Genomic DNA, 22,384 nt, shown 5'->3' with positions numbered 1-22,384 from the left:
GCTGTGCCTGATTGGAAGCCACACGGCCAAAATCAACGAAACAAACCAACCTAGAAAAAAGAACATAGAAAGCCCACCCAATGTAACACCCTGGCCTAACCAAAATAACGAACAAAAAAACCTTTCTATGTTCAGGGCGTTACACCTAGGTGCAACATGCCTACTAAATTTACCCGATTCTCCAAGATGGCCGACATCTTGCATAGCAAAGCATCTCCAAGGCTCTCATTGAAGCAGCAATACATTCAAGAGGAGCTGAAGGGTTTCCAACATCCTCCACCTCCACCATTTTCTCTGGATAGCGGCCCGATTATTTGTCTGTGCCTGTGTCCCAAATGGCACCCTATTCCCTATATAGTGCATTATTGACCAGAGCCCTATGGGCCCTGGTCAAAAGTAGTGCACTATATAGGGAAGAGGGTGCCATTTGGGACGCAACCGGTGTCTCTGCTTTACTCTTGCACCACCCCCACCAGCTGACCTTTCATACTTAATATAACATGTTTCGTAAAGGTCACTATTGTTTTGGTTTCTTTCCACTGGTTTTGATGTGCCATTGGAAATGCCTGGAGAATCCCCAATATATAAATATTTCCATGTTGCTGTCAAAAACATGGAAAGGGCAAATAATCATGATGAAATTCAACGTTTGTTTTTAAGCTTATGGATTTAATTAGCTTATACCTTGAAAACAATGTACTTTGCTGTACGCGTTTGATAATGTAATTACTATATACTGTATTATTTATAGTATGTTGTAAGAGATCACAAACAGTTTCAGTTAAAGATGTTCAGAAATGAAGGACAACATGTTACTAGCATTCTACAATAGCAATGGCTGGCAGGTACATATGTATGTTATAATATATACTGCCTTCAGAAAGTATTCATACCCCTTGACTTATTCCACATTTTGTTGTGATACAGCCTGCATTCAAAATTGATTAAATCAAAATGTTTCTCTCACCCATTTCCCCATAATAACAAAGTGAAAACATGTTTTTAGACAATGAAAACGAAATACAGAACTTTCTAACTTAAATTAGTATTCACACCCCTGAGTCAATACTTTGTAGAAGCACCTTTGGCAGCGATTACAGCTGTGAGTATTTCTGGGTAAGTCTCTAAGAGCTTTCCACACCTGGATTGTGAAACATTTGACTAGTATTCTTTTCAAAATTCTTTAACCTCTGTCAAATTGGTTGTTGATCATTGCTAGACAACCATTTTCAGTTCTTGCTATAGATTTTCAAGTAGAATTAAGTCAAAACTGTAACTCGGCCTCTCAGGATCATTCACTGTCTTCTTGGTAAGCAATTCCAATGTAGATTTGGCCTTGTGTTTTAGGTTATTGTCCTGCTGAAAGATTAATTCATTTCCCAGTATCTGGTGGAAAGCAGACTGAACCAGGTTTTCCTGTAGGATTTTGCCTGTGCTTAGCTTCATTTCATTTATTTTTACAACCATACCCATAACATGATGCAGCCACCACTGTGCTTGAAAATATGGAGAGTGGTACTCAGTAATGTGTTGTATTGGATTTTCCCCAAACAAAGGACAAAAAGTTAATTGCTTTGCAACAATACTATTTTACTGCCTTGTTGCAAACAGGATGCATGTTTTGGAACATTTTTATTCTGTACAGGCTTTCTTCTTTTTACTCTGTCATTTATGTTAGTATTGTGGAGTAACTACAATGTTGCTGACCCATCCTCAATTTCTCCTATCACAGCCATTAAACTCCGTAACTGTTTTAAAGTCACCATTGGCCTCATGGTGAAAATCCCTGAGCGGTTTCCTTCCTCTCCGGCAACTGAGCTAGGAAGGACACCTGTCACTTTGTAGTGACTGGCTGTATTGATACACCATACAAAGTGTAATTACACTTAACAAAAATATAAATGAAACATGAAACAATTTCAAAGATTTGACTGAGTTACAGTTCATGTAAGGAAATGAGTCAATTGAAAAATTAATTAGGCCCTAATTTATGGATTTAACATGACTGGGAATACAGATATGCATTTGCTGCATTGGAGGCTGCTGAGGGGTGGACGGCTCATAATAATGTCTGGAATGAAATCAATGGAATGGTATCAAATATGTGGTTTCCATGTGGTTGATACCATTCCATTGACTCCATTCCAGGCATTACATTGAGCTGTCCTCCCCTCAGCAGCCTCCACTGATCTGTTCGTCACAAATACTGTACCTTAAAAAAAGGTAGGTGCGTGGATCATAAAATGAGTCATTATCTGGTGTGACCTCACGCAGCGTGACACATCTCCTTCGCATTGTTGATCAGGTTGTTGATTGTGGCCTGTGGAATGTTGTCCCACTCCTCTTCAATGGCTATTCGAAGTTACCTGATTTTGGCGGGACCTGGAACACGCTGTCGTACACGTTGATACAGAGCATCCCAAACATGCTCAATGGGTGACATGTCTGGTGAGTATGCAGGCCATGGAAGAACTGCAACATTTTCAGCTTCCAGGAATTGTGTACAGATCCTTGCGACATGGGGCTATGCATTATAATGCCGAAACATGAGGTGATGGCAGCGGATGAATGGCACGACAATGGGCCTCAGGATCTCGTCACAGTATCTCTGTGCCTTCAAATTGCTATTGATAAAATGCAATTGTGTTCGATGTTCGTAGCTTATGCCTGCCCATACCATAACGCCACCTCCACCATGGGTTACTCTGTTCACAATGTCGCCCACACAACGTCATTTGCCCGGTACAGTTGAAACCGGGATTTATCCATGAAGAGCCCACTTCTCCAGCTGAAGTCCACTGAAGTCGGTTATGACGCCAAACTGCAGTCAGGTCAAGACCCTGGTGAGGACGACGAGCACGCAAATGAGCTTCCCTGAGACGGTTCTGACAGTTTGTGCAGAAATTATTTGGTTGTGCAAACCCACAGCTGTCCGGGTGGCTAGTCTCAGACGATCCCGCAGGTGAAGAAGCCGGATGTGGAGGTCCTGGGCTGGCGTGGTTACACGTGGTCTGCGGTTGTGAGGCTGGTTCGAATGTACTGCCAAATTCTCTAAAACGACGTTGGAGGTGGCTTACGGTAGAGAAATGAGAATTAAATTATTTGGCAACAGCTCTGATGGACATTCCTGCAGTCAGCATGCCAATTGCACACCCCCTCAAAACTTGAGACATCTGTGGCATTGTGTTGTGTGACAGAACTGCACATTTTAGAGTAGCCTTTTATTGTCCCAATGCAAGGTGCACCTATGTAATGATCATGCTGTTTGATCAGCTTCTTGATATGCCACACCTGTCAGGTGGATTGATTATCTTGGCAAAGGATAAATGCTCACAAACAGGGATGTAAACAAATTTGTGCACAAAATTTGAGAGAAATAAGCTTTTTGTGCATATGCAACATTTCTGGGATCTTTTTCAGCTCATGAAACATGAGACCAACACTTTACATGTTTTTTTGTTGTTCAGTATAATAACTTCACCATGCTCAAAGGGATATTCAAGTAATACTGAAAAAATACTGCCACCAAATCTTGCTTATGGCCCCCAAAAGGCTAAGGCCGGCCCTGGCCCTGATTTGTACAAATATTTCCTCCCTGTCAAAATTTGCAAACGCTAGTCCTCCATCGATTTGGGATTTTTTTATACTCCCTGACTATGTAGCTTAAATGTCCGTGATTATTAACGAGCTGGACAGAGTTAAGAAACGGAATAAATGTACAGTAGGTCCATTATAATTTCTACAGTCTCGATTTGGTTTGAGTCATTTTAAAGTATATTGAGTTTTTCACCCCACTCTCTCACTACAGGCAAGATTGGGCCCGCTTGCAATTTATCAATCTCAATGAGTGGCTATGACCAGCACACTGTGAACCTCCTACCTAGTCTCTTTGTAAAATTAACAAACATTACCAATGCATATACTGTGGGTCATTATAGTGACACAAACACCCCTACCTACAGTAATGACATGTTTATGTTTATAGGCCTAAGGATAGCGATATTTACAATGAATATATTAAAATGATTTCTTAGTTACTGAAGATTTCCATAATTTTCCCTTATTTCTTTCATTCCCACTGTCATCATCTCTTTCTCTCATTTGGTGCTGTTTTAAGGCATGGGATGTAAAAGTCTTCAGTTAAGCTTCAAATGGCACCCAGTCCCAATGAGATGGAAGTCATTAATCAATTAGGGAATTCCTTAAAGGATATGAAAAAGATTAAGCTCTCTCTGTCTCTCTCTCTCTCTCTCTCTCTCTCTCTCTCTCGCTCTCTCGCTACATGAAATCCCATAGACTTTTAAATCCATTCAAAGGGCATTTTCCCCCATTTTCTTATCTTCCTTTTCCTCCTTTCATTCCCCACTCCCTCTCTCACTCATCTTCTCCCATCCCCCTCTTCCTGCTCCATGTGCAACACTAGCGGAACACCCTGGGAATGACTGGATGATAATGATGGGTTTTTTGAAGAGGGTCGAAGATGAGGGGGCTTGTAAAGACAGGGAGTTAAAAAACACATATCTTGAATCTTGGGGCTAAACAACCTAAACAACTAGTTTCACAAGAGCTGAGATCAAAGCATTTTGTGGAATTCAAGATAACAAAACTGCTGATTATGGCTATTTCAATTCTCAAAGTCAAATGCCAAGTTGATGAGTTTTAAAAAGAAAACATTGTAGTTACTTATGGTAAAGTTGTGGTAAAGTTATGCCCCATCCATTATTCACACATATGGATAGTACGCATACTATGCTGTCAACTGTGCTACAGTAGTATGCAGTGTGTGGTCCATCGACACACAAGAGAGTGTGGATGATTATGAAGCCTATATTTGAATTTTCTACCCACAAATGAATGGAATATTGTCTGCAGTGGGTTTTGTGCTTTAGAAATGCAACTGCAAGCTAATTACCAGTTTGAGAGAGGTCACCCAAAGGGTGGAGGGGAACTTGAATGAATGGCAGTTGTTTCAATGGACGATTGTCTCAGGAACAAGAGACAACATATTCTCATTATTGAAGGTCAGTGGCTAGAAAAGGTTAGCAAAGGTTCACCACTGAACAGAGCTTTGTGGCACTCTGCTACAGCCTCAATTTATTCAGACATGCTTTGATATGACCCCATGCTTTGGCAGAAAAGTGCAAATTCTGCGAAACATGGCTCCATGGTTGTTGGTATGCTGGAACTATCGTCAATTTCATTTCAGTTGGTGCAGAGAATTAAAAAAAAACATTGCTCAGGAAGAAGCTATGAGTATAAAATCAAATGTGTTTCAAGTTCAAAGCTCTCACTTAATTAAAACAAGTAACTGTAAGTAGATTATTTTAATTATTACTTACTAACTCTGTTCTAGTTTTAGTTAATTTACTTGTCCAGTGTTTCCCAAACTCGGTCCTCGTAACCCCAAGGGGTGCACGTTTTGATTTTTACCCTAACACTAAACAGCTGATTCAAATAATCAACGCTTGATGATTAGTTGATTATTTGAATAAGCTGTGTAGTGCTAGGGCAAAAACCAAAACGTGCACCCCTTGGGGTCTTGAAGAACCCGTTTGGGAAACCCTGCACTAGTCGCTGTCGCTTCTTCCTGGAAGAGAAACAACAAAACTATGGAAATAAAACCGAGCATCTCATAAATAAGCAAATAAAAGCAATATATACCGGCTCAGCAGCTCTTTGCCATGGATTCATTAGCATATCCAGGGTGTAGAGTAGGACCCCCCCCCCTCTTGAGAAAGCCTTGAGAAACAAAGACTGCGACCTCAATGTAAAAGTGGTCATATGTAAAGCAGCTTCCTGCTCCAACTTAATACTTGAAATGTATAAAGATGCTTAGAGCATAATGCAGTAATCCCATTAGCTTCTGGCGCTCCCATTATAGATATTGGTTAACACTTGCATAGTATACACATACCTGGTCAATGGACATAGACAATATTTTAATCATAATGTACTGATCATTATACATAATTATGTTTGATTGTACAGATTTGAGCCAGTTTGCTACAGCAGGAAAATAATCCTGCAGCAACAGAAAATGTGAATTATTATATGGATTATAATTCATGGAAATGGAAAATCAACAAAAGAGGAATCAAATTGATCGCTATTTAGACTTTTATCAAAAGCAATTTACAGTCATGTGTGCATACATTTTACATTTCGGTGGTTCCAGGAATTGAACCCACTACTCTGGCGTGCTCTACCAACTGAACTACAAAGGACCACAAATTTAGATCCTACATCTGTACTTTTTTCATTTAAACCTGCCTGGTATATGAATGATTATCATATTTGTTGTATACGGTATACAATTATCTTCATAAAGTCGCAGACTTTGTTCATAGTCATTGTAATCAGATTCAGAGACTGAGATGAGGTGCTGAAGAATGAATCTGAAAATTACTTGAACAAAGAGATGAGCCCCCATGTAGATGGGCTAGCAGTAGCACAAACCTATTCATTCACTCTCATTGATTCCAGCTGCTAGCTATAGTTGCAGCTGCTCTAATGGCAGGTTGACGTTTATAGTCCCGAATCTTGCCGTGGAGGCAGAACTGAGTGATTTCCGCTAAATGGACCAGCTGCAAAGTCAAAATTGGCTATAGGTCTATTGTAAAAATTTATGAAAAAACATGTGCTTTTTGGTCTTAATTTAAGGTTAGGGTTAGGCATTAGGGTTAGCAATGTAGATACGGTTAGGGTTAAGGTTAGGTTTAATATCAGATTTTATTACTTTGTGGCTGTACCAGATAATGACCACTCTGTAGAGCTGCCTCCAGAACAAGATTCATGACAACAAAAACCCTAACCTGCGCTCTGATGGGGCGCTACATCAATGTAGCGTGGAGTTAATGCTATGGTGAAGTGCTAAGTCTCTTGATTGACACTGCCCACTCAGATAGAAGAGTTAAAGGGTTAGTCCAGTGATTTTGCATATTTTGATATTTGTTTCCTTACCTTGAAAGGAATCTACTGTTACCAAATGGTGCAAAGAATGCTAATGTCACTTATTGTTGGCAGTGTGGATTCCAGGCACTCCTTGTTCATAGACTTCTTTCAAGGTAAGGAAACAAATATCTCTAGCAAATATGCAAAATCGCTGAACTATCCATTTAACTCTTCTATCTGAGTTTGTGGTCCCGGGAATCGAACATACTACCCTTGCATTACAAGGGACATGCGTCTGGTATAATAGTAGAATGTAAAAAGATGAGGGGTTCGAAATACTGTATTGGTGAAATGTTAAGTCTCTTGACTGTCAATCAAGAGCCTTTTAACATTTCACCAATACACTATTTCAACCCCCTGATCTGTTTACATTCTACTATTATACCAGGCTTGAAAAAAACTGCTTGATTAGGTCAAAGAAGTAAAAAAAAAAAACATGCATTAATTACATTTATGCACTGATTATAAATCGTGGGCATGATGTTGAATTTAATCAAAGTCACTCAAAGATATGCAGTACATCCATTTACATCCGTGTCCATTCACTGTATCATTTTGCAAATCACATTCCCTTCAGTATACAGGATTTACAATTATAACTTCTTTGAATAACAGTGCTGATTTTGAGCATGGAGAGAAAGTGTGCTTGAATGCCGTACATGTACTGTGAATTATAGTGAAATAAGGCTTTCACTGCAGATTCTGATCATTAGTGACTCATTGCCTTGCCTAATGGAGCCTTTGAAGTATTTCCTGTTTACCATTGGGCTGTTTGCTGTATTTCAAACAGCCATTTATGGCAATATACAGCCAAATGTGGGATCACTGTTTAGATAACAAATAGATTATCGCAAAGTAAAAAGTAATTGAACGGAACATTCAAAATTAAGTCGGGCCTGTTCGTAAATTAATACGGCCTCTGCAAAATAAGTACACCATTATGTTTAGAGATGGAAAATAATGTAAGTATTTATAACCATTTTCTCATACGCTCAAGTCGAGAAGTGCGTGCATTATTTTTCTTGACCTTCGGTGCGGAAACTGTCAGTGACGGCTCAACTTAAGTCTATAAGAGAATGGTTATAAATACTTAAGATGCAGTAAGACAGGTGAACCCTCTTATAGGAGGAAGTAGCCTGTGATGCAACTGCATCTTGACAACTTCAACTCTAATAACCACCGAGGGTACTGACGGTCTTATCATCATGACATTAAATAACACTTACATAACGCTGCTTATTTGTTACAGATGAAAGGGTCACACGTTAGATGAACCAACGAGAAAGCTACAGCTTACCTGAATTAGCTACAGTCATCTAAGAGAGATTATTATCAATTGAAGTGTAGTTTCTTAGTTAAATGTTATACCAGGTAAATACCAGCTTAAACCAGGTAGTAAAATGAAGCACTACTCATATGTATAATGTATTACTTTACACTTTATTTATTTGTTTGTATTTGCGAACACTTATTAGACTTTGCTTTCTATAACTTAAAGTCATTTTTAACTTCTTAATTTTCACAGAATGTGAACGTTTCATCTAAAGTTATTTCAAACTGGACCTGGGAAATATAATAGAAAATCATATATGCTCAGGTTCCAATCTATTAAGAGACAGAATCAGAAACTAAATGCTGACATCATCCAAAATACAATGTGCTATCCTTTACTGGGACATATTTAATTTTTTACTATTTCCTAATGACAGCCTCAGCTCTTATCGAGGCAATAAAATGGGACTGCATTTGTTCTGCCGCTAATTGCCAAAGTGCTGGTAATTAAAGGAAAATGAAGTTGTGGTAATAATTAGTTTCCGTAGTTGGAGAGGAATCCATCCTCCATCAGTTGTTCTTAAATAATACACGATTTTAGAGTTCAGTGGCCATGTGGGATGGGTTCTCTCTCTCTCTCCCTCTCCTCTCTTTCTCTTTTTCTCTTTCTTTCTCTCTCTCTCTCTCTCTCTCTCTTCACACACACTTTCTGACTCTCTCTTTCTCTCCCTCCCTCTCTCTCTCTCTCTTTCTCTCCCAGGCTAGTTGTGAGGGATGCTGGGGCACTACACAAGCACTACACATTCCATTGCCATGAAGCCATTTGGTATCCCTGTGCCAGTTAACCCCTGCGCTGGCCTGAGTTGCTAGAGTTAGCCTCGCCAATGGCAAAAGCTAGCTGCAGCCAATAGTAGGCGAGCTCGGCATGCCCACTGAGCGACCCATCTGTCGCTGGTATTAAACAAGTTCGCACCCCAGGGCCTGTGCCACCACGCTGAGTAATAGCCATACTGATGAAGACCTGTTCCTAAGGGGAGGGGGGTGGGGGCAACAAGTCACCCACTGTGATGACAATGAGAGTTCACTCCCGTCCACACACACACACATGCAGGCACACAGAAACACACACACACACCTGAATGGAGGCACACAAATGCACATACGTACACACACATGCACACAGGGTAGTTTATTCTTGTTGTTTCTTATTCTTAGAGAGAGGGAGAGCAAGATAAACACTTAGCTGTAAGTGATGTTATTTTTCCTCTCGGTTGCTTTTTAAGGATGTGAGCATGCAATGTTTTCATCCTGTTTTGTCGGCTGTGTGGATGGGCTAGGTTGGACCAGGGATGTGTGGCAGGGTCAGTGCTGAGGTGTTGCAATGCCATTGCTGTATTATCTCCCAGGTCACATCTATCAACACTCCGGAGGATATAGGGACTCTGATAGAAAAGGACATCTACTGTATTCTCAGTGAAAGCCGCTCCTTGAATTGAATTGCATGGCTATGCAAAGGCTCACTGGGAGATCTGCTACCCTTTAATGTCTCGCTTTTTTCTACCAATCTACCCAATTTCATATTTTTTATTTTGTAATTTAGCAGACAATCCTATCCTGTAAGGGCTGTCGTCGTAAGAAAACCAAGATGCAGCGGAGGATGTGTATTCATTTTAAAGATTTAATCAAATGAACCACTATAAACAAAATACTCGACAGAAACGACAGCAAACAGTCCTGTCTGGTCCTACATGAACAAAACAGAAAACACTAGACAGAAACAATCACCCACAAAACCCAAAGGAAAAACAGGCTACTTATGTGTGACTCCCAATCAGCAACAACAAACTACAGCTGTGCCTGATTGGAAGCCACACGGCCAAAATCAACGAAACAAACCAACCTAGAAACAATAACATAGAACGCCCACCCAATGTAACACCCTGGCCTAACCAAAATAAAAAACAAAAACCCCTCTCTATGGCCAGGGCGTTACATATCCAGAGCGAATTCCATGTATCACAGTTTTTGCAAGTAGACTCTTCAAATAAAATACATATAAACTCTACAAAAAAAGAAACGTCCCTTTTTCAGGACCCTGTCTTTCAAAGGTCATTCATAAAAATCCAAATAACTTCACAGACCTTCATTGTAAAGAGTTTAAACACTGTTTCCCATGCTTGTTCAATGAACCATAAACAATTAATGAACATGCATCTGTGGAACGGTCGTCAAGACACTAACAGCTTACAGACGGTAGGAAATTAAGGTCACAGTTATGAAATGTTAGGACACTAAAGAGGCCTTTCTACTGACTCTGAAAAACACCAAAAGAAAGATGCCCAGGGTCCCTACTCATCTGCGTGAACGTGCCTTAGGCATTCTGCAAGGAGGCATGAGGACTGCAGATGTGGCCAGGGCAATAAATTGCAATGTCCATACTGTGAGACGTCTAAGACAGCGCTACAGGGAGACAGGACGGACAGCTGATTGACCTCGCAGTGGCAGACGACGTGTAACAACACCTGTACAGGATCGGTACATCTGAACATCACACCTGCGGGACAGGTACAGGATGGCAACAACAACTTCCCAAGTTACAGCAGGAACGCACAATCACTCCATCAGTGCTCAGACTGTCCGCAATAGTCTGAGAGTGGCTGGACTGAGGCCTTGTAGGCCTGTTGTAAGGCAGGTCCTCACCAGACATCACTGGCAACAACGTCGCCTATGGGTACAAACCCACCATCGCTGGACCCGACAGGACTGGCAAAAAGTGCTCTTCACTGACGAGTCGCGGTTTTGTCTCAGCAGGGGTGATGGTTGGATTGAGCACGTCTGGGACCTGTTGGATCGAAGGGTGAGGGGTAGGGCCATTCCCCCCAGAAATGTCAGTGAACTTACAGGTGCCTTGGTGGAAGAGTGGGGTAACATCTCACAGCAAGAACAGGCAAATCTGGCACAGTCCATCAGGAGGAAATGCACTGCAGTAGTTAATGCAGCTGGTGGCCACACCAGATACTGACTGTTACTTTTGATTTTGACCCCCCCTTTGTTCAGAGACACATTATTCAATTTCTGTTAGCCACATGTCTGTGGAACTTGTTCAGTTTATGTCTCAGTTGTTGAATCTTGCTATGTTCATACAAATATTTACACATGTTAAGTTCGCTGAAAATAAACTCAGTTGACAGTGAGTTTACTACTGATTGACTCATCATCAAAGATATCTAGCACAACTGGGCGGAAAACAGAATTATTGATGTGCAAAACAATTGTGTCCAGAAAATGTTCAATTGAGTAAACTACCACGTAACATAGGACCTTGTTGCAGTTAGAAATAGTTGTCAGTGTGAATCAGTTCACAATTAACCTGTCTATCTCTAAATGTTGGCCACCAGAACATATTATTTATCTTCTGTGTCAAACCTATACTATATTCATCATGATAAACTGCATGTGCTAATTCGGTGCTAAAATTCACTGTGACCCAAATATGTGCAAACTGGTTCGTCAAAGAAGGACAGTGAAGAATGTAAAAAATGACAGGTCCCCAGATAAACCAGATTCGTCTCCACTAATCCAACATTTAACACAGCATCATGTTTTGAGTGACATAATGAAGCTACTGAAATGTGTACCTTTAACTTGCTGAATCTAAGTGTTGCTACATTTTTATTGCCACGGTAAATACATAGATATAGAACACCAAATTTACAACGGTCCTAATTTTCTGTATCAAGAGTAGACTCAAGATAATCACAAAGGCAAGGTAGGCTACAGTGTCTGATCTTTTCCGCTAATTGGTCTTTTGTACAAAACATCAGATTTGGGCTGCCTGTGTAAACACAAGCCATTGATACACAGACGTAAACACAGCCAATGATACATAGTACCGAGTTAAAAATTAACTGAGAAACCTGTTTGTAGTTCTTGCAATTGGACATTGACATTGACAAACAAACTATAATACACAAAATCTCTACACTACAGCAGTAGTTACCCACCCTGGTTCATGGAAAGCTACAGGATGAGCAAAAAAACGGACTGGCAATAAAGCAGGTGCATGGGCTGGTCTCACCGGAGAACATTTTCATATTTTGGTTTAAAAAAAGAGCCAGAGAAGCGACGCAGAAGCGGCCCATGAGCATGTTAAGAAATGTCCAACCCAGCAACTGTCATGATTTTTGCGCAGAATGATAATCATTTGGCTAACTGGTTGTTGTCCCATTAAACACACTCCGGGCTAATGGGCTGGTGTTTCAGAATAGCCCAGGAGGATTTCTGGATATTGTTCCACCACTAAAACTCATGATTCCACGGCACTGATCAAGGTCGTGATGATAAATTGATTAGATGCGTTGTGTGTGTAAGAGACAGGCATATGTCCCACAATTAATATTTACATTTTACATTTTAGTCATTTAGCAGACGCTCTTATCCAGAGCGACTTCCAGTAGTGAGTGCATACATCATGCATTTTTTTTTTTGTACTGGCCCCCCGTGGGAATCGAACCCACAACCCTGGCGTTGCACACACCATGCTGGCGTTGCAAACACCATGCTCTACCAACTGAGCCACAGGGAAGCCATGTATGTAATATGTAGGTCTTATTAAGTTTTGTTGTTGTTACGAAAATACCTGCACTTGTCCCTATTACCATTTAGCGTATTACTAGCCTTAATTAAAAGTAAAGTAAAAAGGAGGTTGGGGTCAATATTTATGACAGTAACTACAGAGAGCCCTACATTGGCCGTTGGGTAGGCTATCCGAATCGTCTGGCTATGTTTTCATAGCTACATCATGTCGATAAACTCTGATTTCTCCGAACCGCAGTGTAACTGGATCGGTTGTCAATCAGCCTGATGCTGTATCTCCCCTCCCCCTTCATCTCGCTCTTTCTCTTTTTCTCCCCCTATTCCCTCTGTTATCGGTAGAGGTCGCATGGCATTCGGTATGGAAAGAAGTAGTCGAACTATAACTCGAAGTGAACACATGGATAAACACTCCTACATGACAAAGCAGACAGGGAGTGAGCGCGCGACTGGAAAATAGAAACAGACGAACGTTTTTGGGAGAACATAGAACTATTTTGGCTATATCTTTTGCATGCAACGTTGATGCTGAGTTGTTGTAAACAATTTCAGTCAACGTTGTTTCATGTTTAGTTGCTGAAACATCTACGTTTTTTTTCCCGCAAAGTGAACTTTGAGAGTATTTTTCCTGCTGCGAACACAAATATATGTATGTATCGATAGAGCATCATTGCAGAAGCTTGATAGTGTTGAAGTGAGAGCACCAGCGGATGTGAGGAGAGAGTGTTTTGAGAGAACCAATCCTTTTTTTCTTTCAAGCCTTCTGTTTCTTTTTGTTTGGTAAAACAGTAGATAGAGAGAGAGAGAAATAGGGAGAGAGAGAGATATATATATATATAGAGAGAGAGAGTCACAGGCATTGGCGCTGCTTTCATGCCGTCAGTCTTGCGGACCCTGAGATGGACGTGAGATTTTATCCAGCACCCCCTTCAAGCGTGGGCTCATGTACATTACCAACTGATTCAAGTTGCCTGACCTCTTTGGACTATTATCACTGCAACAAGGTAATTACTATTACATACTCATTTGTAAGGCTATACATTGAGATTGGATGTTACATCCTTTTTTCAGTTGCGCGAATGTGTTGCATGCGGCTATACTGCATTTATCAACCATGCATATTGACAAATGTGACTTCATCTGAAATATAGTATCATGATATGCATTGCATACAGCCTTCAAAAAACATTTCATAATTGAGACTAATGCATTTCCTGAAACTTTCCTGCATCTTTGTAGCCTACTGCTCCGCAGTAACTCTTTGGAAGTTGACATCATCGTAGATGTTACCTCAAAAGGTGTATTGCTATGAGCAAGTTGCGAAACCTTTCACTGTGTATATAAATTGTAGGTAAAGGCGCGGTGCTGTAAAGTCCCACGCATAAATATGGTGCGTAAAATGCCTGTCCTATCCAGCGCAAACGAATAGCTAAATTGTATTCGAATACGGACTTAATTGCTCACAGTTTTCAGGGTTTACTTTCAACTACTCATAATTCATGCAAAATTACGCGTAAGTTTTTCCCTGCAGAAGAACATTATTTTATTTCATGACCTATTTTACACAATAGGTAATAACTGCATTCTCCACATGGTAAAAGTAACAATGACTAATTCATACCATAGCCACTCTGCATAACATATTTACACATAATAACAAATAATCAGAAAAACTATCATGATACACAATGGGAATTCACTATGTTTAGGGTAGACTAGCCTATATGCCTATGTCTTATAGCCAATGGTAGGCTACTGGTAACGCAATATATGAACGCTTAGCCTACTATTATCCTTTTCGCATCTATTTATCCTTTAACTCACATATTCATAGGCTATATGTACATGGATGCATGATATCCATGACAAGTAATCATATTTGATTGGAGCAGAAATGGGAACTCTTCCTAATGAGTTTATTGCCCTTGTGATAAAAACTGCACCTGCTGGCAAAGTTTCTCTTAACAGTTACTGGGTGGAGGAAAGCTAAAAAACGAACAAAGCAATTGAAGCCAAACATTTATGAGACATTATTTTCATCCCATATTGTAAAATGCATGATTGGTTCGCCATGTGTACGTTTGCGTCTATCCATATGTTCCAAATTACGCATTCGCTTATACCGCATCGAGCTCACATAGGCAAAAAAAATAATCCACAACATCTTGAACATATTCCAAACATTCTTCCTCATGTTGATTTTTAGTCTAGATTCGAATTTATCATGTGTACATTACTTACGTCCGCTTCCTTATATGTTCCCTTTGCAAACAGTTAAGATATGCCAGCCTGAGAATTTCATGTGCGTACTATAGCCTATAGGAAAGTGTTTTGCTCACAGAAAGAACGACCAGTTATAAAATACGATTGAGTATATGTTTCTAAATGCCTTAATTTTTTAATTAGAATGCACAATAATGGCACCAGAAGTAGCTCGCCATATTTTGAATTTAAAAAAGCATGAAGCTTATGTAGACAGCAGTGGCAATGAGTTTTGTTTCGCAATACTGTCCCAGTTCGTCTATGAGCTCTGTTATTATCAGATTTCCTCAGTCAAACAGAAAGCATTATAAGATCTCAAACCATACAAAAATATATGCATAAAGCATTAAAATAGTTGCTTTGTTAATTTTCCATTTGGCCCAATGCTCTCCATTTATAGGCTACCTAATAATATTATGTTTGATCTTGAATCACCTTATAGCACAAGTCTTCTTTATATAAACAACACCACAATAAAGTTTTGTTTATATTGAAGCCAGTGATGGATCAGAGGCATCTGTATTTTGCTATCCATTATGTCCCGCACCAGTTGACAATTGATCCAATCTGGCTGCCTCTCAATGCTGTGGTCAATGTAAAAGTTATGTAAACATTTTGTCAGTAAATACAAAGCTACGTGCTCCCAGATAGTGGATGATATGAATGAATTGTGTTTGCCTAGCGTAAGGCTGTATATGATAGCTATTCTTCTTAGCAATATAATGTTGTTTTTAATCCCTTTGCACTGTCACACACTTGTAGTCCTTTAAGATCAAATGTGGCTTGCCTTTCTATGATTTGGGCCCCATGATTCAATGAACTCTTGTTTGCACTCATTTTGCCATGTTGGGTAAGAGGAGATGGTGTTTGGTTCCATGGAGAGCATCATATAGCCTTGCCATTACTAAATTGACGCGTGTCCACACTGTACATTGTGACATACTATGTGTGCACTGTCACAGTGCACCTTAAGTGGCAAAACTAATATATATTTTTTATGACAGTTCACATTTGGATCAATCTTTTAAACTGTAGATGTGTGCAGTCTATGAGACTACCATATGGGAGTGAGTTATCACAGACATTTTAGTAATTGTATAGAATTGACCCCCCTAACTATGACTGATACAATGTCTTACAGTGTTGCAGCTGAACCGGAAGTGGCTATGGAAACCAGGCCATCCTGTATAAACAGCTTGTAGGCTACTTCCTGTGCTAGCTAACATGCTAACGTGCTAAAGTGAGGTGTCTGCATTCCTGCTGGTTTACTATAAACCAGGCCTCAGGTAAAATGGCAGCAATGTACAGATACACGTACAGGTCATAAACACCAAAAATCCACAATAGGGTTAATAATGTCAGGAACTTAAAGGATTTGTAAATTGTGTAAACTGAAACTGGTTTGACTGGATGTTTGGGTTTGTGATTGGTGCATTTCATGGATCTGGATCGACAAGCCATATCAAGGGCTCTGATGGGGAGCACGTCGTCTCCTCCACAAGTACATAATGGGGCGGTGTCCTGGACACTAGCAAGCTCAATGGGGAATCTCCACTGAAAATGTTTTTTAGTCCAGGATTAGGCCAACATCCCAAATATTTGAGTTTGAGGTGCATTCAATGATGCCATTTCTAAACAGCACAGATGCATGTATGTTTTTAGTGGAACAATGAATCTATTAAGTACATTTACATTTTAGTCATTTTGCAGACGCTCTTATCCAGAGCGACTTACAGTAGTGAATGCATACATTTCATTTCATGCATTTAAAAAAAAAAAATAATTGTACTGGCCCCCCGTGGGGCCCCCGTGTACAGACCTACAGTAAAGGCCTTATCTAGTAACTCGTTAGACCCTATCCTGATCTCAATCTAGAACAACCCAAGCATCCTCTTGAAACCAGACAATAACATATGAACAATAGTATATTGCACGTTTTAAAAGGGAAAGGGGGATACCTAGTCAGTTGTACAACTGAATGCATTCATCTGAAGTAAAAGAGAACCAAATCTACAACATAGCAGTGTAGAGTCAAAAAGATAGGAGATACTTGCGACTAAATGTATTCCCATATTAACTCTCTGGGCCTATCCCTTTTCAAATCTCTCCAAGTTGCATTGTCTTGCATTGCATGCGTCTCAGATGGCACCCTATTCCCTATATAGTACACTACTTTTGACTAAGGCCTATAGGGTCCCCCATAAGGCTCTGGTCAAAAGTAGTGCACTATATAGGGAATATGGTGCCATTTGGGATGCACACATTGTCACTGCACTTCGCTGTGAGTCATCCTCACTTTTAGCCCCAGATTCTCTCCTAATCTTTTTGAAGCCTCTCTGTATCTCTCCACTTCTCTCTCTCCTCCATGAGTGGGTGTATTGTTTGTTCAGTATAGCTCCATACACTTGGCGCATACCAGCGCTAAAGGGACACTACTTCCTCACAAATGCATGTTTCGTTGAGAGACTATTTGTCAAATGTATTATGACTTGTGCATACCCCGAGGCAGACTCACTTCTGTGAAATGAAGTTGGATAGATTACTGTATCTAGCTAGCTGCTCCAATTTTCTCCAGATCCTCCTCCAACATCAATGTGTCAGAAAGGGGACTCGGATATATAATTAGATGGGTTGGATTGGAAATTCAGTGGCGTAGATGTAGTGTACTGTACATATTTGCATTACGTAAGTATATAGTACAGTGTGTACAAAAGTATACGGACAAAGGTATTGTGGCTCTGTTAGTCGTAACACTCTATGGTGGTGTGTGTGTGTGTGTGTGTGTGTGTGTGTGTGTGTGTGTGTGTGTGTGTGTGTGTGTGTGTGTGTGTGTGTGTGTGTGTGTGTGTGTGTCATGCATTTCTAATTGGTGTTATGCCTCGAGGCAAGATCTATGGAGCATATGATTTAATGGGAGTAAGCCTCAGGTGTACAATTTTTCCTGTGTTTCCTCCATACACCATATATAATGTACACTCTGAAGTCCACACAGTAAGAACTGCCCTGATTAAGGCTGACTTCCTTAATCCCAATTGGCCACCACAAGGTACTCAATGCTATTTGAGTATCGTTTAACTGCTTTTTACAAATATGGCAGATACAAAACTATACATAACCCCTATTATCGTTTGGGAGATTCCAATTTCACCCATATCTACATAATACAATTGTTGATGGAATAGTCCAAAATATGACCACAGTGGGGGGTGGTCTTTCTTATGTTTAATCTCACAGAACGTCTTATTTCTTCCCATTCTCTTGTAACATGACCTTAATGGAAATAGAAAATGAATTGTTATTCTAGCATTACCACATTCTGTACACAGAAAAGTGAATTAAGTGGAAGTAAGCGGTCTTGGGTGTTTTACCCCCCATTCATACATTTTGCTGACTGGAGAATCCGAGCAAGAACTACTAGTCTCCCTGGAAAAGCGTTAACCCATGCATACTGTAACTGAAGGAATGCCAGGCAGAAGAGCACATGCAAAAATCATTCTGTAGCTCCACTGGCACTGGTAGTACTCCAACAGGCCACCGTACATCACACTCAACCAAAACCACCTCAAACTAAAATATAGTAAAATGAAAAAAGTACACATACATTTGGGGGTAGTTCGTACAGTAGGCTACATTCGCTGGATGTACAGTACAGTTCGTTCATGTTCTGTACTAGTTGAATGGTTGTCACCGCTTCCTGATATTAATCAGGCGTTCCTCCAATGTGCCCGAGCATCTCTTTATTTACGTTGCCGGCAGTGGCAATGTCAAAAGGTTATGGGGGGAAATCAGGTAGCCTGGAGCAGATTATATCTCTGAGTTAATGATAAGTACAGAGCCATTCTCTGGGGAAGCTGAGCTGAAATTGCCTTCCACACAGTGCCTACACCATTACCTCGGAAAATGATTTCTAGCCAGCCTCCCCTCGTCGTTGTGGTATGACTTATTTATTCAAAACACAACAACAAATAGCAACAAGGAGCAACGGGGAACTGCGATCAGTTTCATAAAAAATTAAAAATAAAAAAAGTAATGCATTTTAAGCGAGTCAATCATATTTTTTGGACGGGAGAAAAGTAGCAGTTACGGAGGAGAGAGATGGTTATGTCAACGTGCTTCTCATTTCTTTCACATAATTTGAACGGGCAAAAAAAGAAGACATCTAAAAAGAACAAACCTGCCTTTATTTCGATACCGTGCCATTGTTAACCTAATTGATAGCTGTCCTGCTTTCATATAGGCCTACCTGTCATATTACTAGTCACAGACAGTGGCTGTGACTGTGACTAGGCCATTTACTGTGAAACGTTGCTGGCTCTATAAACAATAGGAAAGGGATCCAGTAATGCCTGCAGTAAATAAGAATCGGGTCCTAAGGGATTAAACCTGGACTCCAGTTTAACCTGCAGAAGAAAGAGCCACACAGACACAATGCCAAGGCCTACGGTGCTGCAGCCTGCAATCCCACAGCTCTCCATGCTTAGCCCTGACTCGTAGCATTAGTGTCATGGCATCACTATTTGAAGCATTGACAGTTTGCAAAGTTTAATGTACAAAATGTCTCAAAATAGGTAGAATAGTTTTAGTTTATCACCTGCATCCAAATTAGATTCATACCCGTTTGCTTTTGGTAATTGGGTGAAACATATCAGTGTATTGTATACTGTGATTGCTACATAATACTCTTGTTATATCAATAGCTTGAGCCACTTTTTATGTATATAAAGTGTACTATTCATTAATTGGGATTAATTCCAATTCAAGATGTAATGCATTAAGACACATTTGCATAGATCATTTAAATCATTTGCGTGCGTAATCATCACAGCTATGCTGCACAGTAAGTGAATCATAGTCACGTTCTGTAATGACAGAAGAAATGAATGGTCTACATGGTGATTTGTGTTGGACCCCCCTGTATGCTTGCCCCTCGCAAAATCATATTAACTCTCATTATTGTCATTGCTGTTGAAGCACACACAGTGTAGTGCCGACCTCTGGCCCCTTGATCTCCTGTTCTCCTGTTCTTGATGGGGGGGGGGGGGGGGGGGGGGTGCTGCTTGGGTGGTGTACCAGGGTGCTTAAAACGATACCCCTCAGGAAACAGTGGGATCCCCAGTAGCACCTCTCTCGCTCTCGCTCTCTTTCTGTCCCTCTCTCTTTAATGTTCTCTCATTTTTTGCTCTCTTCCTCTTGCTCTCGCGCTCTCTTTCTCTCTCTCGCTCTCTCCATAGCTGTTTCATATTCAGGGGACTTGTTTGTTTGGGGGGGTGAGAGGTTTTGAGGGGGGAAGAGAATGATTTGGGTGGGTGGGTAATAGGGGCACAAGGGCATGTGCCCCCTCAGATTTGTCCTGTTTAAAACATATTCAGATGTTAAATGAATTACTAAACTTTATCATAATTATTTATTTGAAGATCTGTCAGTGGTATTTTGTGGAGGGGGCACATTGAATGGACCAGGCAAAGAGCCCCCCCCCCCATTCTCCCTAGTAAAGTGGTTCCTTCCAAGGTGCACCATGGAGCAAAGATATGCTAGGCAGGATGCTAGATACTTTAGTGCATGCAGACAGTATCTCCGGTGGAGAAGGAGAGAAAGTGTCGAGTTTGATTTGATTTTAGCTGCCGGTGATGGGCAGGAGGTATGTTTGTAAATTAATTTGATCAAGCAATTTAGCCTATTGATTCCTTCTTGATGAATAAATAAACAAACAGGTTTTGCTGTTCCTCAGTAATACTAGCCACCTAGCAATTGTATGAAGTTGGCTTTAGCTAGACAGCTAGCTAATCTCCCAATCTCCCAACCTCATAACTAGCAACCAAGCCATTTCAGGCTATCAATCAAGTTAGAGTAGCTTGTCTAACTATCTTAGCCGGCATGCCTGCTGGCAAGGTTGCTAGACTTTAGAAAAGCAAGCAATTACTAAATGTACTGAATTGGACTCACATTCCTTTCAATCCTTTACCCAGATTTTAGCAGAGATGCAGATAAGCATATTTAGGGTTATGATACAATACCAGTGTGGCAGTTGTACTAAACTCCTAAGGCATAAAAGTTCTTAAGGAATCAATGTGCATCTGTGGCGCAGAAGGTCCAAGCCTAGCCAGCAGGGCCAAGCCTAGCCAACTCTGCTGCCGCAGTGCACCTCCGCACCACAACCACTGCTTCCGTGTCCCCCGCTGTGCCGCCAGGGGCACCGCCGACACTGCAGTCCCTCGTAATGCCACCAGGGGCACCGCCAACACTGCAGCACAGAGTTTCTAAACCCAGAGGTGCAAGATCGCGAGACTTTCAGGAACGCTTGTGAAATAGAGCAAACAGACCAGGCCGAGGTTTTGGGTTTAAGAAGTCAACGAGACAAGTAAAAAAATCTTCCTTAGTTGTTAATTTTCTCAAAATCTAAAGCCACAGCCTAGATTCGAACTAATGTCTTAAGTAGTTGAAAATTCTATTACTCCAACCTTGTGAAAGTGACAAAGGATTTAATTAGCCTTTTCTTAATAAAAGCCTCTTTGTTTGGACTGCACTCCTCACACCTCTTCCTTTACCTTTGAGTCATTGCCTAGACCCCCTAGACCAGTGGTCACCAACCTTTTCTGAGTCAAGATCACTTTCTGATTCAAAATGCAAGCCGAGATCTACCGCTCAGGATTTAAAAATGAAAATGTAAGCCTATACATCATTAACCAATTTTTAACAGTTCTGTCGGAATGAGACTTGTGCAGTAGGCTATATGCTCAATATATTATCACTGCTTATTGGCTATACTTGAATTGCCCTGCCAATGTTGTTCTTCTCAGACTATTTTGAAAATTTTATTTAAATGTTTTACCATGCCTTCAGAAAGTATTCAGGTCCTTGACTTTTTCCACATTTTGTTGAATTTAAAAATAATAAAATGTAGATTTTGTCACTGGCCTACACACGATATATCATAATGTCAAAATGGGATTAGGTTGTTGCAATTTTTAAAAATTAATTAAAAATGAAAAGCTGAAATGTCTTGAGTGAGTAATTATTTAACCCCTTTGTTATGGCAAGCTTAAATATGTTCAGGAGTAAACATTCGGCTTAAAAAGCCACATAGTAAATTGCATGGACTAACTCTGTATTCAGTAATAGTGTTTAACATGATTTTTGAATGACTACCTCATCTCTGTACCCCACATATACAATTATCCGTAAGGTCCCTCAGTCGAGCAGTACATTTTAAACACAGATTCAACCACAAAGACCAGGGAGGTTTTCCAATGCCTTGCAAAGAAGGTCACATATTGGTAGATGGGTAAAACAAGGACATTGAATATTC

The 22,384-nt window shown here is 40.4% G+C and overlaps 1 protein-coding gene across 8 annotated transcripts in view; it reads left to right on the top strand.

The window, feature by feature from the left end:
• The first annotated feature begins 13,164 nt into the window (after positions 1-13,164).
• LOC106565275 (TOX high mobility group box family member 2) overlaps positions 13,165-22,384 on the top strand; it is a 142,722-nt gene continuing 133,502 nt past the window's right edge. For 4 of the 8 annotated variants that reach the window (XM_045691418.2, XM_045691417.2, XM_082959009.1 and 1 more), the window contains exon 1: positions 13,167-13,820. In XM_045691418.2, coding sequence (XP_045547374.1) covers positions 13,716-13,820 — 105 coding nt within the window. In that variant the 5' untranslated portion in view covers positions 13,167-13,715. Of the gene's footprint in view, positions 13,821-22,384 lie in introns of all 8 variants that reach the window. The other 4 variants (XM_014132206.3, XM_014132199.3, XM_045691420.2 and 1 more) reach the window with 2 other exon arrangements.

This window comes from Salmo salar, chromosome 12 (genome assembly GCF_965601325.2).
Source record: "Salmo salar chromosome 12, fSalSal1, whole genome shotgun sequence".
Taxonomy (NCBI): domain Eukaryota; kingdom Metazoa; phylum Chordata; class Actinopteri; order Salmoniformes; family Salmonidae; genus Salmo; species Salmo salar.
Note: the sequence above shows the minus strand (reverse complement) of the source record. Positions and strands in the feature narration are given on the sequence as shown.